Consider the following 22746-nt stretch of genomic DNA (forward strand, 5'->3'; position numbering starts at 1 on the left):
TTATATACATAATTCCAAGCAAAATAGTTATCACCCCTTAACCCAACAATGGCTCTGCCTAAGTCTAGCAATCACACAAAGGCTTCTGTACTACTTCTGCAGCATTAAGTGACCAGCTCTTAAATTCAGCACTTGATGTTCAGGTCATAAGCATTTTATAAACAGAATATACTTTAAATCCGTTTTCCCCATGGCTAATGACTGCCTTTCATTCTCTTCCTCCTTGATTGGGTCTTGCCTCATTATTTATCACACATGGCTCCATTCCCTACATCTTTAATCTTCTTCTTTTAGTCTTTCATCTCATTCTAAAATCAGATTAAGTTCCTCGTCCTATTAAAATCTTCCCTCAATCCTGACATTCTCGAATTTTTTCCCCAACTTCTCTCCTCCCTTTGATTACCATATACCTCAAGTAGTGTCTATTCTTGCCACTTCCACTTCCCTACTTTCCATTTATTCCTTACTCCTTAAGTTATTGGCTCTGCCACACCACTCACCTGAACTATACTAAAAGTTAACCATGACCTTCCAATCTGATAACCTCTTCATACTACCCAAACTAAAGGCAAAAAGAAGACAAATATTTGTAAAAGGTCATCAATCACCTCGTAAAACTCTTCTCCCTTGGCAAAACAACATATTCCTCCTAATTTTTCTGTTATTCTCCTCACTCTCCCCCAACTCCCGAAACACGGGTATTTATTGTTATCCTGTCCTTGATCTTTTTTCCCTCTCTCCCAGAACTTTTCAGAAATTTTCTTCTTGAATCTTCACGAAATGTTTTCTAAACAGACAATGCCATCAAAAGAGACACTAGGAGGAGCGGTGCGATGTGATGGTGGCTCCGTGGCAGAGTTCTTGCCTGCCATGCCGGAGTCACGGGTTCGATTCCCGCTGCCTGCCGAAGCAAAAAAAAAAAAAAAAGGGAAAGAGACACTAGGAGGTGTCAGGTAGGTGGAGAACAATTCCACTTATCCCAATAACTAGGTAGTTGGCAATAGTCAGAATGCTTCACTACACATGCATCAAGCAGTGATCAAGGTTAAGAAAACCACATTTGTATGTTTTGGCAGGTGAAATACATTTTAAATGAAAAAACATTTAAAATGTTTTCTTTTTAGAATGACTATACTGCTAGAAGGAAGTATCTAACAATCTGTTCATTATTAATTGTATGTTTTATGATATGGTTAATTAGGCCTGATGCAATCATTCACTTGGGTAAGACTGCTTACTGATACAAAGTTAAAGATAAGATGTATAAATGGCAATGTAAATATCAGTTTCTTAAGAATCAAAACTAATTTCCTCTAATAGAGAGTTTTAAAATTTCTACGAAGAAATAATATTTGTAGGAAAGAAACACAAAAAAGAATTCCACAGGGAATTCAATTATACACCTATAATTTAAAAGTTGTCAGAATATTTACCTTCTTAAAAAGCATAATTTATGATAATTAATGGATAAATGATGAAAAATTAAAACCAAGGACATTTTTACACACTTTAGGATTAATGACTAGTAATAGCTGCTTCACCTAAATTGTTCTTTTTAGTCAGGTCTAAAACTTCATCATAAAAGCAAAATACATATGAAATTTTTTCATACATGCAATTCTTATATTTTAAGGTTCAAAAATCTTAAGGATATGGGGAAGTGCTAAAAAAAAATTACAAACCAATATAATCTCATGATTCCAAAACTGGTTAATAAACAGTCAGTTTTCATTGGTATGGTGGTATGCAAAGCAAATAGGGAACCCATATGCCAAAATGTTAACTGTAAATCTCTAGGTAGTGTAATTACAAGTGACTTTTACTTTCTTCTTTGAACTTTCCTTTTTTTCTACAATGAACATGCATTACAACTATGGGCTTCCTGGCAGGCTAAAATCTTTATTTCACTCAATTTTCTGCCTTCTCCCTTAGTTGTTGACAGAAGGAAAAAAGACTATGTTCCAAAGCTGTGTGAAATGGCTTTATTTGCATCATCCATGTTCTCATGTACCTGATCCATCCACAAATCCTGTCAATTCTACTTTTAAATACCAGAATCGTTCTCACGATTTTCACTGCTACTATCACCCTCACTCAAGTGACCATCACCTCTTGCCTGGATTACTGCAAAAGTTTCCTAACGATTCCATGTGATTCCATTCCTACCTATTCTTACATCACTCCTCTACTCAGAAGCCCTCATTCAGAATAAGCCTTCACTGTGACCTCCAAGGTTCTATGAACTGGGTTAGGAGTTGCCAACACACTCCTACTTCAGGAACGTGCAGTTGTCTTTACCAGGTATATTCTTCACTACAGTATCCTCATTTCCTTCAAGTTTTTATTCAAGTGTCACCTTATTAGTGAGGCCTTCACAGGCAATACAACATGAATCATGAACCACCCCACTCCATCCTTGAGATTTCCTAACCTGTTTCCTCGCTTTATTTTTCCTACTATAACTCTTATTTCTATTTAACATACTAAATGTTGTATTTGTTTCTATTCTTTAGAAATTGTATTTAGATGTATTTACTTCTCTCTCTCAATAGAATGTAAGCTCAGTAAAAAGTAATTTTCATCTCTTTTTTTTTTACTGTTGCATTCCCAGCACCTAGCAAGTTCCTAATACATGATAGGTGCTCAGTAAATATCTGCTTAATAAAGAAACAAATGTATTTCCTATAAATCAACAAGCTTAATAGATAAGAAATAAACAAGAAATAAATAAACAAGCTTAAAGTTACAGCTTCCCAGTCTCACCTAATGTCATGAAATAAAGGTATTTCATTTATTCACATTTGAAAATAAATACCTATAAATAACTTCAGAGGGACTAGACAGATGAGGAACTGCTATGATAAACATTAGGGGAGTCTATATTTTCTCAAGCCTAAAAGGGAGTTTTTAGACTCTTATCTTCAAAATTTACTAATAAAACTATGATTTGATCTACCAAAGAGACTCCATGAGATCACACTGCTGTTACTGCTGATACAAAAAAGTAAGCAATACTATCTAAAACCATAGTTACTTTTTCACTAGAATATTCAATTCCAGTCCCTCAGACTGGAAATAAAACCTTCCTTATGTATAAAACAAAAAAACCCTGAATATTGTACTACTATGCACCTGAGTCTCTTATCTAAAAGATCTTGGGATATTTTATAAACATCAATCAATGCTGTGCAAAGAAAGCTAAAGGGGAAAAGGCAATTAGATATTGTGAAAAAAATGGGGGCAATCAGAAGAAATACAGTCCATGGTGGTAGTGACACAAGCTAAGCAGGAGGTATGGATAATCTGGGTAAGTGCCATGGAAAAATAAATATCATGATTGGACTGGAGGCAAATGGAAACAGTTCAAATTGGCTTCATATAGTACTCTGTGGAACATATGATGTCCATATGTCCATTACCAACAACTGAAACATGGAAAATAACAAAAGCCAACGCTGTGATGACTATAAGAACACACCCAGTGCCAGTCTGTACCACACCACAGCAGCATAACTTACTACAGCTGCCAGGTGAGTTGGCTAAGAAGTCAGAAGCAATAAGAAAAAAAATAAAAAGAGATGGCCTAACTAAAGCATTCTCTTACCCTACAGAAGAAACAGCTAGGATCTACACTAGAACGCAGGATATGGCCACAATAAAGGCTGAAAAGTAAAGCACGACGTTTTCCCGGTAGATAGTTTCCAAAAGTATAAAATATTTTAGAATTATAAATGACAGTATTTTATGCAAAACTACAAATGCTTTAAGATACAGAAAACTAAATAAAATAAGAGTGAATAGGCTGGAATAACCACCCTTCCCCACCCCACCCTAAGTAAAGAGAAAACAAAACAAAAAAAACCCTGCAAACACAACCTTTCAGTTTGAAACACGTAACAGAAAACAAAAACACACTGACCAAAAGATGTGATTGGAATCCATTATGTTTATATTATGGCTAAGTTTACCAAATTTTTCTTCTATATTCTCTAACTCCTAAAGTGATTCATCTTGTAGATACAATAATACCTGAGATAAAAGAAATAGTGCTTTGTAAAATGCCATGAAGGACCAATTTACACAGCAAAGCCAAAGCTATAATAAACCTATAAAAAGCAATACTACCATCTTAGAGCCTATCTGGTGGTCCTGACCTTTTCGATCAATCAAAAACCAGGTCTCCCCAGCCAGGTGAACTGTATAAAAATAACCTCAGCTCTAAATCAGAAATATATCAGCTGTCACTCACATAAACTATAGTAATAAAATCCAGCAGTTTAAAATGTATAACTATTTTCTAGTAAATAGCAATGTCATTCCTGTTTCAACCTGACTTTCCCATTCTACCCTTAAACCCCCAAACTTGAAACTAAGTACAATTTCTTGAGTAGCTAACATGTGGTTAAGGAAAGGAAGCTATGCTTGTTTGTATGGAATCTGCCATTTCCTCCCTGCCAAAACACTTGTTTAAAAAGTCATGTAATATTTCTATTAAATTGTAAATGCAGCCGACAAGGAAATGGCCTACTGGCAGTGTATTACCTTTGTGGCAGTGCCAACGGCCCTACAGCAAAATAGTGCACATGATAATTTCAACATGCATTCCCAAGTAACAAAATTGTGCTTTACATAAATACCACAGAACCGGAGCAAGATCCAGAAAAAGCAATGAAAATTTGCCCAGGCTTTCATGCTTGCCTATATCAATTGTATGTCATAACTAAAGCAAAATAGAAAAGCATCTACATATGTCCAAGAAGCTTGTGAAGTTAGATCATATAACTCTGGGAAAACTATTGCAACTTAAATCTGTGTATTTCTTGTTAACCACTGTAACAACTCACTAATAAAAATTAAGAAAAACTGTGGGTATCAAATGAACCAAAATGTACTAACTACATAAAAGTCCTTAAAGATGATAATACAACTTATTAACAGGAACATATGTTCAGTATAAGCCACAATTGTTACGTTAAATTACTCCTTCCTTTGATATCATTCATTTGATTACAGAATTTAAGAGATTCACAAACCTTCCAATTAAAATGGTGACCTTCAGTTTATGAGGCACTTACTGCAACGCTTATAAAGTCACCTGTGATCATTTATCCCTTACCATTCATTACTTAGCACAGCTACATGTAATTATGCTATTTAAATTATCCCAGATATAATAAAGATGATTCTGTTCATGAAAAACTTACATTGAAAACTAAGTTAACATACTCAAATGTAATTAATCTGTAATTACTGTAGCCCTCTAGGACACCCGAAAATTCTACTCTGCAGAAATTTAACTAAAATACTTACTTTTTTTTTTAGGTCAGATATGTCTTAATTTCATTCTTTAAAAATGTCTATCCACACCTAATTTCAAAAGTCAGATTTGCTAGAGATAACATTTCCTCCAAAATATTACAAATTCCTCAGTGTTATATACCTGGAAATGCAGTCAGCATTTGCCTTCAGCATACCTCCCAACTCTCAACCCCAAACAAACACCTAGCTATTTATATCTTCTAAAATAAATGCTAGCTTAGGTCTCCAGCCTAAACAGTTACCATGACATATATTAAAAACAACAACAACAACAACAACAAAACTGCTTAACATGTCCATTACAGTAAAGCTATACTATTGCTTTAAAGACATAAATTTTCAACAAGGCTTAACAATTATATCTCCATTAGCAAACCAAAGCTGCTGTCCAGAGGCTAACACTAAGGATGGTCCTCTTTCTGATCTCCTTCAAATATGGGAAAAGGATCTAAAGGACCAAGAAATATATATGAATTACATTAATTTAAATTTTAAATTTTAAATAAATAAATTTTGCTAACTAAAAGTTTGAAAGGTAGCTTTTAAGTAGTGATAGACCTTTCAAGTTGAATGTGATTAGCATTAACTATTTTCATTTTTAGTTCACTTCACTGAATCCTGCACTAACTTATAAGTACAACATTTATTATTGTTAGAAAGAAGAATCTGAGCTTGCCAGATGTCAACATTAATACCAAAGAAGTATCTTTGAGGTAGGAAAGACAATCAAGCATATATTCAACAAAAATTTTTCTTGGGTACTTCATTCTGTTGGTTCAATTGCTCACATAAAGATGAAACACATCTGCATTTAAAACAGACTGCTTATGGGAAGAGAGAAATGAGACAAAATAAAGTGTCAGGGGCTAAGAAATTTCAAACAGAGTCGAGAGGTTATCCTTATGCATTATATAGATATTCCCTTTTTAGTTTATGGTGTATTAGAGTGGCTAGAGGGAAGTACCTGAAACAGTAGAGCTGTGTTCCAGTAGCCGTGTTTCTTGAAGATGATTGTATAATGATACAGCTTTCGCAGTGTGACTGTGTGATAGTGAAAACCTTGTGTCTGATGCTCCTTTTATCTATGGTATGAATTGATGATTAAAAAAATATGGAAAAGAAATAAACAAATAATAAGAGGAACAAAGGTTAAAATAAATTGAGTAGAATGAAATATTAGTGGTCAATGAGAGGGAGGGGTAAGGGATATAGCATGTATGAGTCTTCTTTTTTTTTTTGCTGGAGTTGCAAACATTCAAAAAAATTATCATGGTTATGAATACCCAGCTATGTGATGATATTGTGACCATGTCAAAGAGTGTCTGTATTAAAAAAAGAAGCAATTACACATTATATAGATATCCCTTTTTAGTTTATGGTACAGTGGAGTGGCTGGAGGGAAGTACCTGAAACTGTTGAGCTGTGTTGCAACAGCCTTGATTGTTGAAGACAATTATACAATGAGCTTTTACAAGTGACTATATGATTGTGAAAACCTTGTGTCTGATGCTCCTTTTATCCAGGATATGGACACATGAGTAAAAAATTATGGATAAAAAATAAATATATAATACGGGGGATAAGGGATAAAATAAATTGAGTAGATTGAAATACTACTGGTCAATGAGAGGGAAGGATAAGGAATATGGGATATATGAGTTTTTTCTTTTTTCTTTTTATTTCTTTTTCTGGAATGAGGCAAATGTTCTAAAAATGATCATGGTGATGAATACACAACTATATGATGATATTGTGAGTAAATGATGGTACACCATGTATGGACTGTATGTGTGTGAAGATTTGTCAATAAAAATATTTAAAAAAACAAACTGCTTAGAAGTAATTATATAACTATGATAACATTTCATAAAAAAAAATCATAGATAAGGCAATAAGAGAATTCAGAGAAAAAAAGAGTTTATAATCAGAGAATGAGGAATTTCTGACAGTAACTACTTACACAAAGCTAACCTTACTAGAAGTAAAAAGGGTCAGAAGAGTAGGAGGAGATTATAGATGTCATAAATACATATATTGACAGATTCCATATTAAAACACAGATGAGGGATATGCTATAAAGTAAACAGTAAACAATGGAATATTCTAAATATACAATATAATAAGAAACACCCAAGTCATGATTCTTAACCTTTTGGGGTCAAAGACCCCTTGTTTTAAAGAACTCATTTCATTTTATGAAAAGGACAGACACTCTCACCAGAAAAATACATTCTCACAAACACCCAATATTTAAGTACAATTTCAGAGGGTCCACTGAACTCCCTGAATTCTCTACCCCCAAAATAAAGCTCATTCTATCCTCTTGTGAATAAACCATGACTGGGTTAGTGCTTTGGAGCAGATGGAAAGAAAACCTAAAACTGTGGAACTGTAGCCCATACTAAACGCTGAAATCTGTTAACTACTTGTTAACAATGTATTTTGAAATTTTTTGTACGTATGTTATTTCTCACAATTAAAAAAAATAAATAAAAATAAAAGGGCTAGGTAACCTAGGTCAGCAATAAGAAAAAGGCAGATCAATACTACAGAGAAGACAATAAAAATGAGAAAAGACAAGGAGATATGTCCTGAAATATCTCGTTATTAATTTTACAGTATATCTAATTTGAGAGAGGAGACCAGACTATAGGAGCTTTGGTGGGTTCAATGGTGATCCCAGAAAGATGTATCTATGACCTAATTCCAAGGACCTGTGGAAGTGAACTTATTTGGGGCAAAAAAAAAAGGGTATTTGCAAATGTAATTAAGGATCTTGGGATGGGGCATTCTGAATTGTCTTTGTGGGCCCTAAGGCATAAAGAAGAGGGTGATGTGAAGACACAGGCAGAGATTGGAGTGCTGTGGCTACAAGCCAAAGAATGCCAAGGATTGCCTGCAGCCAGCAGAAGCTGAAAGAGGCAAAGAACACCCAGATCCTCCAGAGGGAGCATAGCCCTGTTGATGCCTACATTTCAACTTCTGACCTCCAGAATTGTGAGAGAATACACTTCTGTTATTTTAAGCCACCAAGCTTGTGGTAATTTGTTACAGCAGCCCTGGGGAATTATTACAAGAACAAAGAGAAAAAAATTAAAAACTACATGGGCCCCATAGCATAGATATATCCAATTCAAAATTTTACTATGAAAGGCAAGACAAACAGGGAAGACCTGGGCTTCACCACTAACCCACTGTCCCTGGCCACATGACGGCTGTACACACTGGGGGCGATGCACTGCAGACCCCCATTCTGGGTGGCTCAGGAGCACGGTGTCAGTTGCATGCTCCTGGCCCAGTGCCTCAGGAATCTGGTGCATCTCTCCCACAGGTGCATCAAAATGCCGGACCATAGAGAGAAGCTACACTCTGCTATCTCAAGCTTTAAGGGACAGCTCTTTACCAAGAATTTCAATTCTATGAATTAACACTATATAGCCCTTCTTCTACCACTAGACTAAATGAAGATACCTGTTCTCTGACCCCTATGATGAAGCGCTTGTGAGGAACCTTCCAAGAGGCAGTGCCATGCACACAACACTTGCACACACACTATGAAGACCCATGTCCACAAGGCACACATAGTAGAGACTGGGAGACAGAAGATGGGTGTCTCCTATTATTCAACCTATGCCAACTCCAGTCCAGACTTCCAGAATTTCTCAACTGAATTTTCTTATTTTATTATTAATTGGGCAGAAAAAAGGATTCATTTCTTTTTTTGGTGGTTCTTATTATTACTAAAAAATATTCACCTCATTTTCACTTCTTAGACATGGATATAACTACTTTTTTGCACATCTTTTTTGTTTTTAAAAGAAATCATGTTGGATTAGGAATATATGTGGTTGTAAAAGAGTAGTGCCATATGATTTCTTATTCTCATTTCTAATGGGCAGGAAAGCTACCATAAGTGTGTTTTTATTTTTCAATTTAGACTAATAAGCAGTGATTTTTTTCCCAAATGTCTGTTTATACCTTGCACACACCAGAGTATTTACTTCAGCTATTATGTAAAAAAACAAACAAACAAAAAAAGTGGGGTGGAGAACAACACACAAAAAAATTGAAATCCGTCCATATTTCCTGACACCCTAGAAAACTTTGGGGTTCTCAGTTTCAAATAATAGTTATGATAAGATTACATGGTTTGTAGATTTCTTCTTGCTACTCATCTCTCCTTTTGCATAGAGTTAAGATATAAATAAAAAGAATATACTTCCTTGGCATCTGGGCAAGAGCATAGGCTAGCTTAAGTTCATAACTCAGGTGGGCTACATATAAGTTGTATGATCTTAACGAATAATATAATCCCTCTAAATATCTATTTTCATCCCCTTTAAACAAAAAACTTTCTATTTCACAAAGTCTTGAATAAAAAGACAAGTTTCCTTTTCTGTTTTTACTTTTACTAAAACCTGAAGTTTCATCAATTGATCTATAAATTTACTTTTTAACAAAAGTGTAATCAAACAGAATAAAGGAAATGGGACTCCAAGATATTGTTTTACAAATATGCATAAAGCATAAATTTTAGCTTTTTAAAAAGTCACATTCCAACCTGATTCTGGTTTTAAAACAAAAACTGTTGTCAATACTGAAGCATCATGCACGGTCCTAGAACTTTTCGAAAACTAGCAGCTTGGTGGAATGTTGCCTAAGAAAACAAAAAAAAAGCATACATGGAATGTCACAAATCATTAAGAATTTACTAAAAATTGACTAAAAATTTTACCAAGCTATTATTTTGTTAATAAAAAAGGATTTAGGCACTCGTATTCCAGAAAATACAAAATAATTTAATAAGAGCCTTTCGGTATGTCTAAAGCTTTTATCTCTTTGGGTGGGGAAATCATAATTTTATCTCATGGATCTCAGTCAAGCATATAAAAATTATGAAATTTATTAATTCATTTGGGATAAGGGGAAAAGCAATTATTCAAAACACAAAGATAAAGACTTTTTAAAGCTTTTAAAAAATTATCACAAAGTAAAAACATAAAATAAAATCAGAAAAGAAAACTTCACTGTATCACTCACAGAGCACAGTGTCCTATCTTATAAGCTTTCTCCTACCTTAGCTACCACTTTATCTGCTCTCTAACGTCAATGAAAAGACTGCAATTCTGGTTTAATTGGTTTGAGGCAGGACTCAGGTGCCAGAATTTTTTCAGTGCTCCTCAGGTGACTGCTATGCAGAAAGAGCAAAGAACACTTGTGTGGCTCCGGATCCCTCCATTTTCTTATACTCGACTCTCCTTCCAGCCACTGGTGACCACCTGAACCTCTCATCAGCATCCATTAAATTCACACTGTTCCAAGACACTCATGCATTAAAGCTCAAACTCTGGAACAAGAATAATGCACTTCGTTCCCCTGCTAAGCACTGCTAGAGGAAAGCCTCCAAACCAGGACTGATGAAATTGTAAATCCTCATTTTCCAACTCTAGCTGGTCCCTCAGTAATTTTCCTTCTCTCCCCCAACAAACCATTCTAAACCCTCATGAAGGTTTAAAATTAATACATGAGTACATTATTTTTAATATTCTGTGTGACAAATGGGAAGCATGAATAATGCACTCCCTCTGCATACCAAAGAACAATGATTATCTTGAGGAAAAGTACTTGTGTGACAGAGTTGAAACTTGAACTAGGCATTTTTTCAAGTTCTTTAGAGAATTATGGTTATTCAGACTTGGCTTTCTGGCAAATATCTTCCCAAAAATGAACTAACTGAACATATCATTTCAAGGAAAATAATGGACAGTATTTGTGCCAATGATAAAATGTGAGCTTTCACGTGAAGATTCAAATTTGGAAAACTTGCATCTGCCACATGACTTTGACAGCTTCCCAATATTTGCAGTTCAAACTCCAATTCATAAGACAGCTCACAAACATGAGAAAAGCAGAATAATGATAATATAACTGAAGTAGCAAATTAAAACTATATCGTGTTTATAAATGCACAAGGCAATATTTGGTAAACTATCCAAAGAACTGTAGAGTCAAGAATTGTTTATATACAAGTTATGAGGACAAAGAGAAATCCACTTAGGTGGTGCCTGCCAAGGAAAGCTCTACATGGAAAAAATCTGGGTTGGGACTTGAAAAATGGGGAGGATATAAGTTGGTGGGAAAAAGTGAGCAAAACATCCTTGGATGTTTGCAATACAGTTTTCTTTGTTTTTTTTTTTTAAAGAGATACTATCTTCAAATCTTTGTTTTTAAAAAAAGAGATACTATCTTCAAATCTTTTTTTTAACCTTTTTTATTGTGAAATATAACATATATACAAAAAAGCAGTAAATTCCAAAGTACATCGTAACAAGTAGTTATAGAACAAATTTCAGAGTTTGATATGGGTTACAATTTCACAATTTTAGGTTTATTCTCCTAGCTGCTCCAAGACACTGGAGACTGACCTTCCCATGTAGGAAAACACTGCTGATAATATGGGTTAGGGAGATGGAAATAATTGATGTTCTTGGAGAGGCTGGCTCCTCTAGATTTCAGGACTTAATCTGGCCTAGGAACCTATCTGGAGACTGTAGGTTTCTGAAAAGTAATCTTACTTTGTGGAACCTTTGTAGAACTTCATAAAACACCCTAAATGTTTTTTAGGTTGATAGAAAAGGTTTTGGTTGGGGTTTGGCAAACCCTGGTAATTAGCAATATCTAGTTGAAGCTACATAAGAGTAGCTCCAGAACAGCCTCTCAAATCTATTTGAACTTTTTTAGCCACTGTGTTAGTTTGCAAGCTGCTGGACTGCGGAACAGCTTTCAAAAAGGGGAATTTAATAAGTTACAAGCTTACAGTCTAAGGCAATGCAAATGCCCAAATTACAGCACAACAAGAGGTTAACTTAATTCAGAGAGGGTCCATGGGTTAGGAACACCTTTGTCAGCTGCATAGTCACACGGCTGGCATCTGCCTCCCCAAATTCTGGTTTGCTTAACATCTCATGGCAACGTCTCCTGAGCTCCAAGCATCTCCAAGCATCCATGTCTCTGTTCTCCACGTGTCTGCACCTGTATCAGCTCTGTTATGAAGTTTCTGTCAGCTCTGAGGCTTCTGTCATTTCTCTCATTTCTGTTGTTTCTGGCTCTATTTCCAAAATGTTTCCTCTTTTAAGGGATTCCAGTAAACTAGTCAATACCCTCCTGGAATGGGTGGAGTCACATCTCCATCTAATTAAAAGTTAATATCCATAGTTGGGTGCATCACATCTCCATGGAGAAAATCTAATCAAAAGATTCCAACCAACATTCTTGAATCAGGATTAAAAGAAACAACTGCCTCCACAGGACTGAATCAAGATTAAAACATGGCTTTTCTGGGGTACATAATATTTTCAAACTGGTACAGCCACTGATTTTATATATATATTTTTTTTTCCCCCCCGCATGGGCAGGTACCAGGAATCGAACCCAGGTCTCTGGCATGGCAGGCAAGAACTCTGCTCTCTGAGCCGCCTTGGCCCGCCCAGCACTGATATATTTTTTGTTAAATTTCTTTTCCCCCTTTTGGTCAGGAAGGCATTGTCAATCCCACTGTGTTATGGCCAGGCTCATCCCTGGGAGTCATGTCCCACATCGCCAGGTAGACTTTCACCCCTGGATATCATGTCCCACAAAGGGGGAAAGGTAATGAATTTACTTGCAGAGCTGGGCTTAGAGAGAGGACACAGCTAAGCAACAAAAGAGGTTTTCTGGAAGTAACTCTGGGGCATAACTATAGATAGCCTTAGCTTCTTCTCTACAGAAATAAGCTCACAGGCCTCACAAAATCAAGGGCTTGACCTACTGACTTGGGAGTCCCTAATGTTTGAGACAGTATCAGAGATTTCCCTGGTGGTAAAGCTTAATAGTTCCATATTTTTTTCTCCTATCCCTCAAGGGACTTTGCCAATACTTTTTAATAATCTGCTCAACATGCTTTTGGATGTATCTCGATATTATGTTAAGCTATATAGTATTACAGGCCCTCACTTCCAATCTCGGCTCCATGTGCTTGGGTTGTTGAAATGAGCTATCCAGACACACTGAGTTAGATTATGTGCTACAGAAAATTTAGGTTTTAGGCAACATAAACCCTTCTTCCTTTGGTCTCATATAGTAGGTGAAGTTTTAAAATACCAATGATGTCAATCTTGTCCCTGCATTCTGATTTACCTTAGTCCCAACCCGATTGGCTTCATTCTGATCTCTAACTGAAGGCCTGATCTCTTTTTGTTTCTTTAATAGTTGCTGTATGTAGTAATGCTGACCTTCAGAGCTGCAGAACTCCAACTTGAGTCTTAGGTGTCACACAGGTGGCCAAAGTCTTAGCAAGATACCAGCTTATACATATATAGCCCAGCATCTCAAAATCTAGAAATAATATTCACAGCTCTGAACTAAATGTGACTGCTATAAAAGCTAACAATGTAGGCCCCAATTTTCTTATAAGTATTTTCTATTTAAAAATAGAAAACCTATTTTTAATATTTCATATATATTAATTCCAACTCTTAAGTGAGATTTTAAGATTCTTGAAGGCAGGGGCCATGGCCATCATTTATAATTCTTTGCTATCTGCTATAGAGATTAGTACTGGGTTAAATTTAATATGTTAGAAAAATAAGATTTACACAGGGAAGAAACAGAACAGAAATAATGTAAGACCTGGGTTAAAGCACAGCTCTGAAACTTAGTTAAGTTGCCTTACATAATTTAGTTAACCTTACCAACTCAAACTGAAATATACCTGGTTTGAGTGTCACCCGAAAAGCATCTTAACTAAAAGCACCACAGATAACTAATAAATTGAGAATAAATATGAATTTATATTCCTGATTTTATGCTGGCCATGTTATTTTTCATGATGTTTTAAAATAGATAATTCATGTTAGTTTTATTTTTCACTTTAGCAATAGGAATTTATATACATAAGGAAGGTGACACATACTGTATACAATTGAATTACTCAAGAAGCACCTTCAAAGTTTTTTAATAAGGCAGTCAAGAGTATTCAATATTTTCCATATAGTACTGTTACCTATATTATTGAAGCTCATCCCACAATAGCATTTTAATTTCTGGTAATTCCAACTTATTCCTGTTCAGATATTCCAAAATATTGCAGTCCTATTTCTTTTCCTCCCATATTTCTTACACACATTTCTCCGGTCACGCTGATGCCCACTCTACACACACATTCTTCTCTCTTCACTCCTAAATCCTCTCTTCTTGAGGGACTTCAGCCACTAGAGGGCAATAAGTCTACAAAAATAAATGTACTTATCTATTATGAATTTGAGATTCACATATTAATAAACCTAGAAATTACATCATCACTGTTATGTTTGAAAGTTGTCCCCAAAAAGATATACTGATCCTTAACTCCCAGTATCTATAAATCTGACCTTATTTGGCCTTTGCAAATATAATCGAGTTCAGATGAGGTCACACTGAAATTAGAGTGGGTCCTTATCTAATATGGCTGGGGTCTTCATAAGAAGATTACAGACTCGGGTACAGAGAAGAGAACACTATGTGAAAATGAAGACTTTCATTTTCCATAAGCTAAGAAATGCCTGCGGCAACCAGAAACTAGGAAGAGGCAAGGAAGAATTCTTCCCTAGAACCTTCAGAGGAAGCATGGCCCTGCTGATGCCTTGATTTTGGACTTCTCATTTCCAGAACTGTGAAAGAAAAAATGCCTGGGTTTTAAGTCACCCAGCTTGTGGCACTTTATTTCAGCAGCCTTAGGAAACTAATATAATCATGAACCCTAAAGCATAAGCATTTACACTTCAATGTGCAAGGTATACATTTCAAACTCAAAAATCACCCCAGAAAAGGAGTTTACAAAGTGTTCAATGTTCAAAAAAGGAATTCCATTTTTTTGATAAGCACCAACTAAAGAAATAAGCCTAACTGTATACAGATACATAACAATATTAGAAATCAAGATTTTATAGTATCAATCTCAGCACAGAGAAAAACAAAAGGTAGAAACAATCACAGAAACATAGAATTTGCAGGGTGGGTAGAAAAGTGAAAATTGATTTCCTTTAACTCCTTCACTGGCACACTGAGAAAACAATGAACTAAAGAATGTACAAAATTTGCCAACCCTCTCTTCTACTGAAAAGCAAAGGAAAATTTTACAGATACATTTTTGGGGAGGAGAACAGTGATGATAGAGAGAAAAGCCTTCACTTCTTTAACCATTAATGATGTAGAAGGGGAGAGAAGTTAAGTTACTAACAGATAATTTTTGCAAATTTCTAACAGAATCTAAATTCAGATGAATTCACTTTATTTTTACTTACAATGACATTACAAAACTGCAACATTTTCAACATCAACATTTTCAGCAAACCATAATTTTCTTACCCTCATTGGATGTATATCAGCATAAGGAGGTTTTCCTTCAGCCATTTCTATAGAAGTGATGCCAAGGGACCAGATGTCTGCCACACAGTTATAACCTATTTCTTGAATTACCTCAGGAGCCATCCAAAATGGAGTTCCTATTACAGTATTGCGCTTTGCCATTGTATCCTGCAATAACATTACACAAACATGATCACTACAAAGGAAATCTGCATGCCAACATATTCTCTAAAATACATATGCTAAAGCCTCAAATATCACAGGTTATATATGAAATTAACCATTTATTTTCCTAAAATTTCAACTAGTTATGATACTGCATATTTAAGAATTTTAAATTCTGAAATAGCCAAGTGTCCACATGTAGCTTACTCTACTACATTCATTAAAGAGTCATTAAAGATACTACTCTTGTAATAAAAGCTACAGAAATGAGTAGCCTCCCTTCTAGGACTCTTAAGCATTTGGACAACAAGATAAATTTTCATATTTATTCAATATCTTAAAGTAAATAAAAGTAGGATAATATCCAAATTATGGCTCTGTCTTCACAAGAACCATGAACTTATGCATTTTTCCTCCTTCCCTTACCCCTAAAAAAGTTGAGACAATCAAACCTGGACAAATAAATTGAAAGTGTTTCCAAAATTATTGTACTTACCGTTAACTGACCAGCCACTCCAAAATCTGCCAACTTTGCATGTCCTTCTGTATTGAGGAGAATATTTCCAGCTTTTATATCTCTGTGTATTTTTCTCATAAAGTGCAAATATTCTAGTCCTTTCAATGTAGACTTAAGAATGGTTGCAATTTCATCTTCTGTTAACTGGAAAGCAATATTTTAAAATCCAGAACAAAACATCACATTAGATGAACTCTTACAAGAGAGCAAGTGTTTTTTTCTTAAGATCATTAAACCTCTTTGAAAAAGTTGTAGGATAAATAACCAAAAACTACTTTTTTCCATACAAATGTTCTCTGTCACTCTTAGTACATGCTGACATCATCCTGAGGAAAGAATGATTAAATTTCCTTTCTTTAAAATTACCAACATCATTAATACAACACATACCTTATTCCAAAAAAATCAGCATAACCCTAAGAAATCACTCTTTTCCCCATCTTCTAACACTAAGATGGCAATATTTCTGCTATCTGTCCCAATAAAAGTAAATTCAGACACTTTCCTGAATGTCTCCAATTCTTTATGAGAATAAAAACAGTTTTACATAACGGGAAGGAAGGAAGGAAAGGTGGCTTGCTAGGCATCTCCTGCATGAAATGCTTATACTAGTGCCACGTATCCTGATCCAGTCAAGTGACTCCTAACCCACCCAAGCTCTGGATTTCTGACCCTAATAATAAAAATTCAGAAAAGAAAATGCCAGAGAAAAACTAGGAAAAGGGAAAAACAAGCAAAGGCTGCCAGAGGAAGAAAAAGGAGAAGGAGAGAAAACGGGAAGGTCAAGCAGCAGAGGAGAGGGAGGTAAATATGTCTTAGTAATTGTTGCAGCAGAACCAGTTCTATTTGTACCAGGTATTGTGCTAAGAATCTTGCACGCATTACCTCATTTAATCTCTACAACAATCCTCGGAGGCAGATACAATTATTATCACTACTTGACAAAGGAGTTATTGCATAGAGAAACCTCCTCCTGGGCACACACAAGTGATGGATCCAAGATGTGAGCCCCATCAGAACATATAATCCATGCTTTTAACCACCATGCTATATCATCTCTCTTGACAAACCTTGATCAACTGCACTCTATGAAAGCACTTATTTTAATTGAAAACATCCTGACTGCTTAAATACATCCAAGTGATTTCAAAACCTCAGAATAATAAAACCCACTTCTCACCACAAACACTACCAGCCAATATAATCTACAGTAATAAATTGGAGGGAGCAGGTAAATCCCAACTTATACAAAGACAGTGGACACTGCTTTATATGAGAGAAAAAAAAGAGAGAGAGACAGAAACGTTCAAATATCTATCAATGGGAGAAAGGCAAGATAGACCATACAAGTTGATAGTGTAAAAAAAAAATAAAAACTATGTAGAAGTATGAAAATAGATGAAGGTGCTTGCTTTTGCCACCACCAGTCCCTAAAAAGTTCCTAGGCATAGGAATACAGCTCAAAGTCACCTGATTTTCCAGTCATATCTCTAAAGGATAACTGGGTAATATCTGGAAATGAGAAACCCAGAAAGCTGAGCTAAGCAATCTCTGTACCTAGACTCAGGAACAATATTCTTGATTTCACACAGTTTTCTCCCACAGGAATTTTATTTGGATCTCCTTGCACTAAAATCACTGACATCCTATCTGATTAAGGAAGAACGTGGATCTCCGTCCTCCAGCCTGTGAAGTACCAACTTCCCCTAACTCTTCCCAGATATAAAGACCCTCAGACCACTCTAAGCCATCACTCAACCCTATACTCCTCTCAGTGGTAGCCTAAGAATTTTACTTGATAAATCCACTCCAGCGCAAGATACCTGATGCAGAATGCCATTTATTCACTCAATAAATGTACATCAAAAAGCATCAATTATGTGCCAGGAATTGCTCTAAATGCTGAGCGCACAGCAGTGAACAAGACAGGCAGGGCCCTTGCTCTTGTGGAGCTTATATTCTACAGGGTAAGAAACAGCTGGATGACAATTTGACAGAAAATGAGGAAACACAAGAAAATGTAAGTGAAAACTGCTGTGTGAACAACAAAATAGAGGGCTATTGATACAAAATGGAGTTATTTCAGATTAGGCCTTATAGAAGGTCTTTCTGAGAGATATTTTTGCTGATATCTGAATGATAGGAGGGAGCCAACCATAAGATGTGGGTACACAGCATTTCTCAATAAAGTTAAAACAACAGGTAAAAACATTTTGGTACAAGAAAAAGCCAATCACATTTGAGTTGGAGAAAAACATTGAAGTTGAATGAGCCAGGAAGAGACTAGTTCTAGATGACATTGAAAAGACAGACAAGGACCAGATCATATAAGGCTTTACAGATCACAGTAAGGAGTCTGGATTACTTAAAGATTCTGGTACTTCCAGAAACTTGCTCTGTATCTTGAACAAGAATGATCTAAATGAACAGTCTAAAGAAAGCAAGCACCAAGCACCATTCTGTGAATGCTGTACTCTCTGCTACAGTAGCCACTAACCACATGTGACTATGGAGTACTCCTGAAACATGACTGGCCCAAAATGAAATATGCTATAAATGGAAGATATACACTGATGTTCAAGATACAATACAAAAAAAAAAGAAGAATCAGGATATCTCATTAATAAGTTTACATTAATTACATGTTGGAATATTTTTGACATATGGGTTAAATATATTATAAAATTAATCTCACCATGTCTTCTACTTTTTAAATGTGGATACAATAAAAATTTTAATTATATATGTGGACTATTATTTATTATTATTATTATGTTATATTATTATAACTATATGTTATTGTATTGGTTGGCTAAATGCTGCCAGAATGCAATATACCAGAAATGGAATGGCTTTTAAAAAGGGAATTTATTAAGTTACAAGTTTACAGTTCTAAGGCCATAAAAATGTCCAAACTAAGGCATCCAGAAAAAGATACCTTGACTCAAGAAAGGCCCATGTCTGTCACATGGGAAGGTACATGGCTGACGTCTGCTTGTCCTTGTTCCTGGTTCTGTTGCTTACAGCTTCTGATGTCAGAAGTTTCTCTCTAAGCATCTGGGGACTTCACTTAGTTCACTCAGAACACAACTCTGGGTTCTGGCTTGCTTAATGGGAAGGCATATGGTGACATCTGCTGGGCTCTGCATCTCCAAACATCCATGTCTAGGCATCTGCTTTCTTTGTCACCATTCCAAATTATCTTCAAATGTCTCTGACTCTGTTGGCTCTGAAGCAATTGCATTTTCTCCAAAATGTTTCCCCTTTTAAAGGACTCCAGTATACTAATCAAGACCTACCTTGAATGGTTGGAGTCACATCTCCATCTAATCAGAAAACCACACCTACAATTGAGTGGGTCAATTTTCAAGGAAACAATCTAATCAAAGATTTCCACCCTACAATACTGAATCAGGATTAAAAGATATGGCTCTTCTGGGGTACTCAATACTTTTAAACCACCACAGTTATATTTCCTTGGAAAGTGCTGCACAAAGAAAAGATTCACAAACGCAAGGAACTTTGTTTTGTTCACTGATATATCCTGAACATCTGGAACCATGCTAGGCATAGAGTTAGCACTCAATAAATAATGAATGAGTGGGTACAGACTTGTAGATGTGAAAAGAAACATTCACATTTGATGTTCTCAATCTTTCCAAATTAGTGGTTTGCAGTCAAAGTGGGAAATGGGAGGTAGAAGTATTTGGGGCCAACACATTGCTCCACTGGAGTAGTTGTTTAAGGTGATGGGACTGTCATATGTGATTGGGTTTAACCCTCTCTCCCATTCTCTGCTCCTTATATATAGCTTAAAAGAGCCAGGAATACTGCAAAAACAGCACGATTCCATAAAACTATGTTATTAATATATATTAATATTATTTCAATGTTGACCTTTTTAGTTCCTAGACTTCTGTTTTTATCCTCTTAACAGTCCAATATTTCCAAACAATAATTCTCTAACCTTCTATTAACTTTTTATTTCTGCTCCTGTATTCTATATTTTAGAGGTATACTAGAGAAAGTTCAGAATTAAAGACCCACAACACTTCAAGATCTTAGGATATGTCTGATTTCAGTGCCATAAAACATATGTGACTGGAAAAGTCCACAAAGAGGCAAGGGAAAATTTGTCAGATATTATATTGATTCTACTGCCTGGCTTTGCAGTATGGCTTCAAAGTTTCATTTCAACTCCACAGATTCTAGAATATATTAACAAAAGATCTTCATGAGAAAATAGATTGTTTTAGCAACTAAATAAATTCACATGAATTTGGACATTTGTTGAATGAATTTCAACAAATATCTACTTCACTGGGTCTACTCTACAAAGTTTATTCAAGATGCTGCGTGTATATATAGTGGTGAGGAAACTAACAGTCTCAGCGCTTAGGTGGCTCACATAACAGTAATGTCTCAAGGCACAGCCTATATTTACTTCTGAATCATAAAGGTGGAGAGGGCAGACCTGAAGCAACCGTGTTTAAAAAGCCCCTCTTTTGTCATCCTTTTCTCTCTTTGGTAATAACCCCTTCTTCTACATCTAGAGGTCAAAATTCTCTTTTTCACTTCATAGCCTCCCCTAATAAAAAAAAAATGAAAGAAAATAAATGATATACTATCCAATCATGTGGCGAGAGATCTAAATTTAAAATTATTTGTAGCACACAAATTAGTTTAACAACCCATCTGTATATTAAGGACAAAATGTGGTAACGTGCATTGTAACTGAAGTCTTTTAACTTCAATTATGAAACGAAAAGTTTCTACTCCTCAATCAAATCACTTTAAACAATAAATGAAAAATTTTCTAGAGTATAGAGGCATAATGTCTTAAATTTTTATATTACTCTACAGTTTATAAAGAGTACTGTATAGGATTCTTACAACAATTAAGTTAAGTAGGTAAATATTATCCTCATTTTATAAATTAGTTAACAAATTCAGGTCATTCAGTGACCTGCTGAATGTCACACAACTTCTAAGTGGCCAAGCCCATATGTGAACCCATGTCTTCTGACTCTACAGACAATACTTCCATCACACCACCGTCAGAAGTCACAAACATGGGTATATGATCTAGTCTCAATATAAGAAAATGGGGTGTTGCGGGGCTTGTTCCAATGATGATATTCAAAAGATCTGACAATCAGCAAAAGACAATGACTAATCAGAACAGTTACCGGTAATAAATAAACAGTATAACTGAATGTAAGTTCTGCTGTGTAAGCTACAGACCACCTGCTCCACATCAGCATTCAAATTTAGATTACTGTAAATGGCATGTCAGCCAAACAAAACACATATACCTATTAACAAACCCACAAGGAAGCAGACTCACCTGAACCTAAAAGGAGTCCTGAGTACATTATAGCCAGTATTATGAGTATTTTATTTAAAACATTTAGATGCTTAATGCCACTAAAACAAATATATAGATCAGTAATTTAAATGAAAACTAGAAAAAAATCAAAGTACAAGGGCAGGAGGAACAGTTTCTAATCAAAAAAAGCAATCAAGTACTATGGGAATTTACTAGCTTTGCCTACAAAAAAAATAAAAGCATAAAAAAAGAGGAAAACATTTACAGCATATACAGTAAGGATTTTAATGTTTAAAAGTACTTAGAACCATAAAGAGCTCACATAAATCCTTCAAGAAAATAATAAAAGTCCAATAAACAAATGGGAAACAGAAATGAATACATAATTTACAAAAATGAAAACAAAAATGAGTTTATTTTCTGGCTGCTAAAACAAATACCATACAATGGGTTGGCGTAAGAACAGGAATTTATTATCTTGCAGTTTCAGAGGCTAGCTAGAAGGCTTGCTTCCTCACAGAGTCAATTTTCTCTGGCTGCCTAGCAATCTGTGGTTCCTTAGCTTTTCCACCACATGGTAATGCACACATGGCAGCATCTTCTCCTTTCTTTTCAGGGTTCTGTTGACTTCCAGCTTCTGGCTGCACCCCAAGGCTTCTTTCCTTGTACACTTTCCTTTGTTTTTAAGGACTTCAGCTAAAGTGGATTAAGGCCCACCCTCATTCAATCTGAGCACTCCTTAACTAATAACAACATCAAAGGTCCTATTTACAAATGGGTTCATACCCATAGGATCAGTGGTTAGGACTTCAACATGCTTTTGTGGGGGATATGATTCAACCCCCAATAGCTGGTTAGCATATATGGAAAATATTAAACTGCACAAGTTCCAAGAAAAGTAAATTAAAACAATGAAGTACCAATTAAAAAATTATCCTATACTGGACACACTGTGGCTGAGGATAACAGCACATGTACGACATACAAGAACAGTATAAGCCAAATATAAACGTGATCTCAGAATGCAGAAGCA

At 35.5% G+C, this 22746-nt stretch overlaps 1 protein-coding gene across 2 annotated transcripts in view; it reads right to left on the reverse strand.

The window, feature by feature from the left end:
- STK3 (serine/threonine kinase 3) overlaps positions 1 to 22746 on the reverse strand; it is a 413585-nt gene that overhangs the window by 246225 nt on the left and 144614 nt on the right. For both annotated transcript variants that reach the window (XM_077167310.1, XM_077167311.1), the window contains exons 5-6: positions 16364 to 16528; positions 15703 to 15870 (exon numbers count right to left, since the gene is read on the reverse strand). In XM_077167310.1, the coding sequence (XP_077023425.1) occupies positions 15703 to 15870; positions 16364 to 16528 (333 nt within the window). The remainder of the gene's footprint in view (positions 1 to 15702; positions 15871 to 16363; positions 16529 to 22746) is intronic.

Source organism: Tamandua tetradactyla, chromosome 6 (assembly GCF_023851605.1).
Source record: "Tamandua tetradactyla isolate mTamTet1 chromosome 6, mTamTet1.pri, whole genome shotgun sequence".
Classification (NCBI taxonomy): Eukaryota; Metazoa; Chordata; class Mammalia; order Pilosa; family Myrmecophagidae; genus Tamandua; species Tamandua tetradactyla.